The sequence below is a fragment of the Haliotis asinina genome, chromosome 10 (assembly GCF_037392515.1).
Source record: "Haliotis asinina isolate JCU_RB_2024 chromosome 10, JCU_Hal_asi_v2, whole genome shotgun sequence".
NCBI classification, from domain to species: Eukaryota; Metazoa; Mollusca; class Gastropoda; order Lepetellida; family Haliotidae; genus Haliotis; species Haliotis asinina.
The window spans coordinates 59,555,250-59,567,491 of NC_090289.1; the positions used below are offsets into that span (position 1 = coordinate 59,555,250).

General features: G+C 40.0%; 1 protein-coding gene across 1 annotated transcript; it reads left to right on the forward strand.

Moving 5' to 3' along the window:
* Window positions 1-8,027: 8,027 nt before the first annotated feature.
* On the forward strand, window positions 8,028-8,645 carry LOC137298810 (uncharacterized). Its single transcript, XM_067831083.1, has one exon. The coding sequence runs from the start codon at window positions 8,028-8,030 to the stop codon at window positions 8,643-8,645; it is 618 nt and encodes a 205-aa protein (XP_067687184.1).
* Window positions 8,646-12,242: the final 3,597 nt, after the last annotated feature.

A 12,242-nucleotide genomic window follows, 5' to 3' on the forward strand; every position in this document is an offset into this window, starting at 1 on the left:
TGCACGCATTCATGTGGCCACCGTCTGGTCATATACCAACGGAACATGGGTTCTTTTAAGTGCATAGGGTTATATACTGTACATTAGGGGTTTTGACAACACTTAACGAGTCTGCACACAAAGCTAACTTCAAGGTTTTTCACACCCGGTCACAGGCGGGCTCGATCCCGAAACATCAATCCTGCTGGATCACTAGCCTGGCGCCTTAGCCAGCTCGCCCACCATGTCCCCAACCGAATGATACAACAGTGATTCTTGGAAAGTCCAACTGACAAGAATGAGCTGAAGACATTCATGCTGTGTTGCTTTACAAACTCGATAAAGACGAACGGTACAAGACTTTCTTGAAGTTACATAGACAGTTTGCTCGTCGTCCAGAGAGAAAGCTTGTTGCCCTTCTTGGGAACGTAGGGTTTTGGAGAGAAGAGTTCAGGTACACTGTCAATGTAATTTATGAGTGGTGTCAGTAATGTAAGGTCTAGAGAAGAACACCAGCCATTACTCCTGTTGCACTACCAATGGCATCGCAGTTCAGAAAGACAGTAGCTATTGACTTAAAGCAGTGGAGAAATGGGTGGATTGTGCATTTAGTTCACATGTGGTCTAGATTAACTGTGTCTGCCTTCATTACCGGGAAAAACACCTGGTGAAGTGATTGAGAAGATTATGACGCACTGGGTAGGAGCAGGATTTGGAGTGACAGTCAATGCCGGGGAAATAAGAGATTTATCTAGTATACTGAACATCCGAGTCCACACAACTGCTTCGGAAAGTCCATTTCAGAATGAACTATGTGAGAGAATCCACACAGTGACTGACATGATGCTTGCTAGAATAGAGGAACAGTGACCAGAAAAACTTCTTGATATACTCCTGTGTTGGGTGAATATGGCTTGCAATGCTTTACAAATATGGTATGGTTTCAGTAGTTAGTGTTTGGGAAGAATCCAAATCTGCCAAACATCATGAGTGGATTACAACGTGACGCAGTGAAAAGTGGTTAGGTCCAGGTAAGGTTGTGTTCCAAGATGGAAAAGCTGTCTTTGTTCGACACGGCGGGGTGTTTGTATCACCAAACAGACTGAAACATGATTGGAATTTAAATGTGATAGAAACACTAAAGAGAGAGAGAACCAGCTGCAGTAGAATGATGTAAGAGGCCGTGGATTTGAAATGGACAGACTTGACGTGCAGCTTTCAGAAATGATTGCAGGACACATGTCGAATGAAAAATCTCAAATTTAAGAGATTAAGGTAGTGGCAGCCAACAATATGACGGATGAAACTTTACAGGCAGCCGACAAAATGCCGGATGAAACAACATACATGAAGAGCTTGCACGTTTACGAGAGTTTGATACATACGAAGAAGTTAAAAACTGTGGACAGTCTCGTGTTTCCACTCGGTGGGTAATATGTCAGAAGGGTGACAAAGTTAATGCAAGGCTAGTGGCTAAGCTGAAAGTGTAACTGTGAAAGAACATACAGTATTGGTGAGTGACTTTAGGTTTACACCGCACTCAGCAATATTTCAGCTACATGTATATGGCGGTGGTCTGTATATAATCGAGTCTGGACCAGACAATCCAGTGACCGACAACATGAGCATCGATCTGCGCACCACCGGATCGCGTTAGTCGCCTCTTACGACGAACATAGTCGTCTTTTATGGCAAGCATGGGTTGCTGAAAGCCTTTTCTACCCCGGGACCTTCACGGTTGAATGATTGATCTCACCACCAAGTTCAAGAAGGGTACAGTGGAAGACTTGTTGAGAGCAAACAAAGTGATCAGAAAGCTGAAAGAAAACGAAGCAAAGTTGTTTTTATGAATGTTGGCAATGCTTCCAGCTGGAAGATAGTTGTGTTCACTGATGCGGGACATGCTAATGTGTGTGATGGAGTATGTGTGTGATGGAGAAGGTGTGTAGGTGCCTTCATTGTGTTTCCTCTAGGTGAAACCAATTGGTGTTGTCCCATAGCTTGGCACTTTGGATCTTGGGAAGATCAAAAGAGTAGCGAGATCCACGATTGCACAGGAAACTCTCAGTGTTCAGGAGTGTCTAGAGGAAGCAGTGTGCATGCGAAAAGTGCTGGAATAGGTGTCGAGTGGCATGGGTGATATGATACCTGTGTGTGCATATGTGGATAGCAAGAGCGCAGTGGAGACCATCCATTGCACTAGGCTTGTTGATGACAGGCATCTGGGGCTGGATATAACCACTGTTCAACAGTGTCTTCAGACTAAAGAAGTCAGCGCTGTGAAGGTGGTTCCTGGACATGAACAGATAGCTAACAGCATGACGAAGGGAGGAGCATCTAGTCTTCAACTCTGGAATGTGTTGCAAACCTGTGTGCTTCAAATCTGATGTATATATGTTGACTGTGGGATTGACTTTTAACACACATTAAAAATAAGAAAAAAACCAGCTTCATGTTTTAATATTTGCCTGTTTATTTTATTTATCTTAGTTCACACCACAAAAAAAGGAGATCATAAAGAATATTAGTGTCGTCTGCTATGAACACTGCTCTGCGCATTGTACTGAGATGCACATCTTCGGGAGTTATCTCCCTTGCTTTGTACACGGCGTTTTTGAATGAGTAAACCAGTATGTCCGACCTATACACAACGTCTCTGTGTTTAATCCATTTCGAGATCTACAGAACGTTACATGGTGTCAGAAGTGGTTAGAAAAGTCATCACGAGTCTTTTTTGTAAGATATACTGGTGTTTGCAAGTCGACAAATTACCAGATCTGAGGTAAATTCGAAATTTTATGCCTCATCATCCGCGCCCGTGGTGTTACAAGATCCCCAGTTTTCGAGCAAGGACGTGAATGCAAGTGTTACGTTGTACACGGACCTTTTCAAAGAATTCTTGTTATGAAACGCATCTTCTATGAAGTGCACTCAACTTTGATGGAACGAATTGTGACAATTCTCTCGAAAAACTGCAAAATCCATATCAGTTACGTTTGACTTGGAAATCTAGACTTGTCGAGGTTTCACTGAAGTTCACATTTACTGGAAAAAAAATATAAATATAAATTCCTATCATGGCTGGAGATGAAGAAACTGTTGCTAAAGTGGTATATATGCCTTCTGCAATTCCTCTACCGCCACAATTGGATCTGAAAGGGAATTTAGCCACAAACTGGAAAAGATTCAAGCATGGATGGGACAATTATGAAATTTCTCAGAGACTTGTTTCAGAAGAAATGAGATTTAGAACAGCAACGCTTCTTACAGCTCTTGGATCTGAAGCTCTGTAAGTCTTTGATGGGTTTCAATTTGCAAATGAAGGGGATAAATCTAATATAGACATTGTTTTGGAAAAATATGAGACATTTTATGTTGGTTCCACAAGTGAAACGTATGAGCGTTACATATTCAATAAACGTGAACAGGAAGGTGGTGAATCTATTGACACTTATGTAGCGGCTCTGAGATCTCTTGCCAAATCCTGCAATTATGGCACACTAACAGATTCATTGATCAAAGACAGAATTGTTGTAGGAATTCTTGACAATAGTGTAGTAGCGGGTAGAGGGGTAATGTTGGTGGAGGGGTGCACGCAACACAACGCTACTTGTGGTTATACAGTATGGTTCAAAATTATTGAGAATAGCTAAAGCATTTCATATTATTAAACGAGAACAAATCAGATAAAATTGAATGTATTGTGAAAGTGAACTGACCTTTTCATGTTGTGTAGGTAACAATTTAATATTTTATCAAGTCTCCTTGAGCTTCACGGCACAGTCTAAGACGGGTAGGCATACTTCCTATCAGAGAGGTTAGTGTCTCGTGAGTTATGCTGTCCCAGTATCGGACCACTTCTCTCTTCATGTCTTCAATTTTTGTCAACCCCTTTTGATTCACACATTCCTTCATCATCCCCCAAATGTTCTCAATGGGATTTAAGTCAGGACTATATGCAGGAAATGGCAATGCAGTCACATTTTTCTCCTGAAACCACTGCTTGGCATGTTTTGCGGTGTGTTTAGGATAATTATCTTGCTGCAAAATCCAGTCATTTCCATAAAACACATGTGCACTTGGAAGGAGAAAATTATCTAATATGTTAGTGTAGCGTTGACTTGTCAGATTTCCCTCAAACACAAACACCGGGGTCGTTCCTAATAAGGATATCCCTGCCCATACATGAAACTTTGGGCTGTATTTAGGTCGTCGATACAACGGTGCTGACGCAGACTTTGTCCATATTTTCACATTATTGGGATATACCCATATTGAGCTTTCATCAGTAAAAATCACATTTTCCCAGTCAAAGTTTTCATGTGCCAAACACCACTCAACACGCCTGTCTTTATGTTCTTGTTTCATGAGAGGAGAAGGAATTCCAGTCTTTTTCTCCCATCCAAGATCAATCAAATTTCTTCTAACTGTAGATTTTGATACAACTGTTGATCCCCTTTCTATCATTTCATACCTGATGTTGGAGATGCTTGCCCTTTGCTTTTTAGACACTAAAATTCCCAGCCGGACACGATCTGAGAAGTCCAATTTTCTGGGTCTCCCTGCTCCTTTCTGGTGCCCAAAATCCTTTCCCTCTTTAAAATTCTTCCTAATCCTATACACAGTAGAGAGAGGAGTTCCTGTTCTCTCTGCCAATGTATTTACATCATCAATTCCTTGATTACACAACTCAAAAATCAACCTTCTTTTATCTTCAGCAGACATTGTTGACAGTGCAGAGGAAAATGACGTCTGCTACAAATTCAGGGGAGGTAACTCTAATTGTACTATACTCAGTAGGCCAAGATGAGTTACCTCCCTTATACCATTACTTAGTTTTAAGTATCAGTGAATCGGTTGAGGTGTTAGGATAGCTCAAAGTAAGAAGAAAAATTCTCAATAATTATGAACCAGACTATAGTTGACAGCCGTTTATTTCAATTAAAATGAATAGTTGAGGTAACCCTGAAAACATACATACACGTAACTACATACTTGAGCGTAGCATTCATAACATGGCATTCATATGGAAGTATTGCATTTTCCATTTATTAACGGGATATAGCTAGCCCTGATACTGCTCTAGCACAAATACATTGCAAAATATAAATAACAACATGAAAACTATTCATACATACATAAATCATTTAGGATATTCAATATGTATGTTGCACATATACCTGAGGAAAATGCATTTAGTTTAATACTTATAAGGTCCTATAATGTACACTTACCACTGTGTGGCAATGAGTGACTACGACCTCTCATGCAGTCGAGTTGTCGAAGATCATTCTAAGAAAACTAAAATACAACCTTGATAATACTAATAATGGTATATAAGATACGTTATGATAAAATCCACAAATCTCACATCTACCCTCACCACTTCATATCACATTCACACGATTATACATTCACACCATCTGTTAATTTTGTCTATTTAGTTTTAGCCTGGTAGAGACCAACTGTATATGCCATATCTAATGTAAATATGTAATTTATATTCGATGACGTAATTTAGATAAATTTCACTTAACATACTCGTCCAACCGACGGTACTGATAGTTGGGAACATGGTGATACATTTATTTATACAATAGATACATTTAGTTATACAATAAATACATTTAGTTATACACGGAAGCATTAATATAACACTTCCGTAAGGGGTACACTATATACAATATCATAAATACGCATACAATATATGTACTGACCTGATAAACTCCTCATTAACTCCATAGAACATCCAATATAGTGAACTGCTCTTCCTCTTTTTATGATCTTTATTGACTGCCACTAAGGTGTGTGTGACACAAACCTTTAAAACTTAGCAGACAATAGGTGGCAAGCTGACCAGAGAAACTGAGACAGAAAGACAAAAGAAGCATGTGCAGAGTGGAAGCGCATGGGTCAGAAGCTGGCCTGACCCAGTAGAGAGACTATTGTTAATTGGAGTGATTGTGGGTGCAGGGATACATTTAACTGAGAGGGTTTGTTATATTTTATTTGTACACATAAAAGCTCACACCTATACACTATATATTAACTATATACAAGTTCTTAATATTGAAACGTATAGACTATGAAACTAATAACGATTAAAAACATGACCTGGCCACAATAGTACAAGAAAGAAACTGTTACAAACTGCAAACTTGACTCTAGAAAAGTGCATCACTGTGTGTAGAGCATGTGAAACAACAGATCATCAACTCAAATCTATGAGAACTGATCAGGTTTTAGTGGAAACACATATGGAAAGAAGAAGGGTCAAAGCAAAAGTAGAAGATCAGGGAGGGAACAACCTAAACCAAAATATCTGTCTTACATAGAAGAGTGCAAATTCTGTGGCAGATCTCATGCTAGAGATAGAGACCAGTGTCCAGCATTTGGGGAAAAGTGTACCTATTGTCATGGCATGAATCATTTTGATATTAAGTGTAAACGTAAGAAAGTGAAAAGCAGACAGAAAGGAAACAGGCAACAGCGCGTCAGTGCTGTTGAAGATCTCTTCACTTATGAATCAGAGAGTGAGGAAGGAGACTATGCCTTGAACCTTGAAGAATCAATCCTGTCTGTGAATGATAACCCTCCAAAGAAACTGTTTGCACAGATGAAAGTCAATAAACAGGACATCTAATTTCAACTTGATTGTGGTGCAACCGTGAACGCTATGCCAGTCCCTTTGTTCAGGACAATATTCCATGGAAAGGAAGAAAGTTTGGATCCTTATAACACTCCACTGATACTCTACAACAATACAGAAATGGATACATTTGGTGAAAACCACATTCTTGAATTCATCATAGTTCAGGATGAAGTAAGACCTGTTCTTGGTGCACAAGCAGTCCAAGGGATGAACCTGATTACAGTCAACTTCGACAACATAATGTCGATTTCTAAAGACACTCTAACTGAAGAGTTTTCAGATGTCTTCATTGGTGAAGGAAAGTTAGAAGGCTCCCTTAAACTTGAGATAGATCCAAAAGTCTCTCCAGTGAAGATTCCTTTAAGGAAGACTCCAATAGCTATTAAGCCTAAGTTCAAGGCTGAACTGAACAGACTGGAAAAGCTTTGAGTGATACAGAAGGTTGATGTACCAACTGTATGGATTTCATCCATGGTAGTTGTCATGAAAAGTAATGGACGTCTACGTGTCTGCCTAGATCCACAACCTCTCAACAAAGCATTAAAGAGAAATGACTACTCCATGTCAACAATTGATGATGTGTTGCCTGAACTGTCAAATGCAAAACTATTTACAGTGGTTGATGTCAAAAACGGATTTTGGCATGTGGGCTTGGATGAAAAAAGCAGTTACCTAACCACATTTGATACCCCATGGGGAAAGTTTCGGTGGAAAAGAATGCCCTTTGGTATCTCACCTGCCCCAGAGGAATTCCAGAGACGACTTGATGATGCATTGGAAGGTCTTCATGGAGCTAAAGCTATTCATGATGACATCATCATCTATGGATCAGGCAGCAACATGGATGAAGCATCACGAGATCATGATGCAAACCTCAAAGCCCTCCTCCAAAGATGTCGGATGAAAGGCATCAAACTGAATTTCCAGAAACTGAAACTGAAACGAACTGAAGTTACCTATTTAGGTCATGTGATATCATCAGAAGGTCTAAAAGTAGATCCTTCCAAAGCTGAGGCAATCTTGGAAATGCCACCTCCAACTGATAAATAAGGGATACAGCGTCTTTTGGGACTTACCAACTTTGTGCAGAGGTTTGCTCCACAGTTGTCAGAAGCAACTGCACCTTTCAGAGATTTGCTCAAATCAGGTGTTGTATTTCGATGGATTGACGATATTCACACCAAAGCCTTTGATGAAGTGAAGAAGATTTTGTCTGCTAAACCGGTTCTGAAGTATTTCAATCCAGAGGCCGAAACTGTGTTACAGTGTGATGCATCAGAAAAAGGCTTAGGGGCTTGCCTTATGCAGAACGATCATCCAATCATGTATGCATCACGAGCACTCACTCACAAATTATGCTCAGATAGAGAAAGAGCTACGCTCCATTGTGTTTAGCATGGAGAGGTTTGACAGATATGTCTATGGGCGACATGTGGAAATAGAATCTGATCACAAGCCACTAGAGACTATCTTGAAGAAGACTCTCCACAATGCTCCAAAGCGCTTGCAGAGAATGATGCTACGCTTACAACGTTATGACTTTGAAGTGGTTTACAAGAAGGGCTCTTTGATGGTCATGGCTGATACCCTCAGTCGCGCCTTTCTGCCACAGGTGTCAAACCAGCAAAATCAAGATGCTCACAGTATCAGGATGGTAGCCAGCCGATCTCCAACTGAAAAAGATGTCGAATCAATTGATATGGTGAGTTATCTTCCAGTATCATCACAAACATTCACTCAAATATCCAAAGCCTCATCTGAAGATAGTGAAATTCGAGCTGTAGCCGCAGTCATCAAAGAAGGTTGGCCAGACAACAGATCTCATCTCTCTACTGTGGTTCAGCAATACTTCAACTATAGAGACGAACTTTCATTCCAGAATGGTGTAGTCTTTAAAGGTGAACGTGTGGTGGTTCCTAAAGCGGAACGACACAACATCATGGTCAAACTACACACAGTGGAATTCAGAATTCTCTTAGAAGAGCAAGGGAAGCTGTGTTTTGGCCTAATATGAATAGAGATGTGAAGGAATTCATAAACAAGTGTGAAATCTGTGCCTGTTACAATGATGAGCAACAGAAAGAACCATTGAAAAGTCACAGTTTGCCAAGCCATCCCTGGGAGAAAGTAGGAGTCGATTTGTTCAACTTTGAGGGGAAAGACTTTCTCATAACAGCTGACTAACCCTGTATTACTCAGACTTCTTCGAAGTAGATAGACTACATGATAAGACGTCAAGGACAAGAAGATGAAGCAGCAGTTTGCCAGACGTGGTATTCCGGTTAAGGTCATATCAGACAATGGACCACCATTTGGCTCCAAAGCATTTGCAGCATTTGCCAGAACTTTTGAATTTGAACATTGTACGAGCTCTCCACGCTATCCACAGTCCAATGGTAAAGTTGAGAACTCAGTGAAAGTAGCCAAGAGAATAATGATAAGATCAAAGAAAGCTGGCACAGATCCCTATTTGGCACTCCTCGATTGGAGGAATACACCTACAGAACACATGGGAAGCTCCCCAGTTCAGCGACTCTACAGCAGAAGAACACGCACGTTGCTGAGTTTGTCAGCCAGACAACTGTCTCCCAAGATAGTAAATTCAGTCCCAAAGAAACTTTCTACCAGAAAGGCAAAACAGAAGAAATATTATGACAGAAATGCCAAGAACCTCCCAGAGCTAAAACCAGGTGAGACTGTTGTAATGAAGCCTTGTGGGGAAGAAAAGGAATGGAAGAGTGCTAAGGTGAAAGACAAGGTGGGAATAGGATCTTACCGTGTCGAAACTGAGGACGGGATGCAGTATAGGGGAAATGGCAGGCATCTCAGAGGTCCAAAACAGTTGAGGTTTCAACCTAACATCTCGGATATAGTTGATAATATGGTCCCAACAGAGAAACAGAACACAACAGAACCTGAGGTCAAAGCGGGCCCAGAACAGTCAACAACTAGTAACACACAGAACTGCCCTACCCTGACACGAAGTGGCAGACAGGTCAAGCCACCCCAATATCTTAAGGACTATGTGACTAGCTAAATCAGCAGTATCATACCGGACAAGTCACATTGTCAGACCTGATAAAAAAATGTCCAGGTCGTGTGAAAAGACTTATTTATGAGTTTTAAAAAAAATGACTTCAAAAATAATAATTTCAGGACTCTTAACAAAACGTATTTCACATGGATTTTCCAGTGACTTATTTCTGTAAACTGTAATCATCTTCGGTATACTTACATATGTTTTGTTTGTACATCTTAAAGAGGGGAGATGTACTGAGATGCACATCTTCGGGAGTTATCTCCCTTGCTTTGTACACGGCGTTTGTGAATGAGTAAACCAGTATGTCCGACCTGTACACAACGTCTCTGTGTTTAATCCATTTCGAGATCTGCAGAACGTTACACGCATGTTACAGCCTAGCTATGGGGCTTATGGGTAATTACACAAGGTGACGAGACAGATAAAGGCCTATGTGAATTAATACAGTGTTGGTTATCATACAGGCACATTAACATATACAATCACCAGTCATTGACAAAAATCATTTCATTTCCGATTACAAATTCCTTGATAGGCATTGATCAACACACTATACTGAGCCATCCGATTACAAATTTCTTGATAGCCATTGATCAACAGACTGTACTGAACCACCCGATTACAAAATCCTTGATAGGCATTGATCAACACACTATACTGAGCCACCCGATTACAAAATCCTTGATGGGCATTGATCAACAGACTGTACTGAACCACCCGATTACAAATTTCTTGATAGGCATTGATCAACACACTATACTGAGCCACCCGATTACAAAATCCTTGATAGGCATTGATCAACAGACTGTACTGAACCACCCGATTACAAATTTCTTGATAGGCATTGATCAACACACTGTACTGAACCACCCGATTACAAAATCCTTGATAGGCATTGATCAACACACTATACTGAACCACCCGATTACAAATTTCTTGATAGGCATTGATCAACACACTGTACTGAACCACCCGATTACAAATTCCTTGATAGGCATTGATCAACACACTATACTGAACCACCCGATTACAATTCCTTGATAGCCATTGATCAATACACTGTGCTAAAAGGTGAAAAATACCAGTATGTGAAAGAGAAATATGAAAGAACTACAAACAATAAATCAGGCCATATGGAGTCTGCTTAAAGACAAATGGTCACTTAGACCAGGTGACGGGTAGCATGTTAACCAAAAACACACATCTGGTTCCATGGGTATAAGTACATATAATTAACGATGCAGTTAAAATTTGATGTGCAGTAGGCCCAAACGAGAAGAATTATTCCTTCATTTTAGTTCAAAGTGTAGCTATTTGAAGGTAAACAATTACCATAAAAATTCTACAGAAACACTCTAAAGAAATGTCCATGAAAATGAGCGTTGTATTTATTTTTAGCTCTATCACTTCATTGGTGTTTTGTTGAAAATGCAGTTCTTGTATCCATTTATATACCATGTAACTGCCCGGAATAAAACATTACCCCTGACCAGTGTCACTGTACACATTTGTTCCAGTATGTATTTGTTTATCAGGTTCTTCAAATGTTGATCACTTATAGCATCTTTTTTTACTGATCTATATTGTTATTGAGTTGATATTTCTCTGGTCGCTTCTTATTGACATACTATTTCAGTAAATGTATATTACGGAGAAAACTGAACTGTTTTGTGTGCAAAGCGACTTGATCTCATAAGGGCATTCATTCTCACAACGTCAGTGACATTTTCTATTATTTCACGACTGAATACAAAAATGGGACATACGGAAGACGAGAATGCAGAAAAAAGTTAACGGGAGCCTTACTTTTAAATATATTTAACGTGGGCGTGTATTAAAGGAGACAAAATTAACCGGCCACGGAAAGTTATGGAATTGGGACATGGGTGGAAATAATTCAAAGACGTGCATGGTGCCCGTCAGTTATTAATGGAACACAGTCTAAGGGAAACCACTTTCAACAAAGTCGTGAAATTAACTCCCCTCGATATTCCTATAGGGTCACGATCGAATATTTCAAACGTGTGTCGACATTCCTCAACAAACATTTTTTTCTGATTTATGAATATTTGTCTTGGGGGAACGCGATAGCTGTACAATACAATGTGTGAAACAATCATCATGTGTTTTTTCTGTTTGTGTTCTTTTGTGTGTGTTCTTTTGTGTGTGTGTTCTTTTGTGTGTGTGTGTTCTTTTCTTTTCAGCAGGTCACGTTTGCAAAGTTAACGATTATTACACAGTACAAGCTAAATTCTAACACCTACGACTAGAGAATGAAGACACGCATAATGATCGCGTTTCGTGTTTGTCTTGACGGTTTATAAACCAGATGGATTACTTTGTACCGTCCGTTTTAGTATCAACAAGTAGGCAACACAAACGGCCATAAGCATAAGTGGAGTAGTCAACATTTGCTGAGGTCAATGGAACCTGTTTCGTAAAAGATGACAGGGGTACGCAATGAAGGGTTAGTTTTGATCGGACGGTGCAGTCCATGTATGGATAACAAAGCCTTGCAATATGGTTAGGGACCGAGAAATGCACTCAAATAGATATGGTGCTTTATTTGAA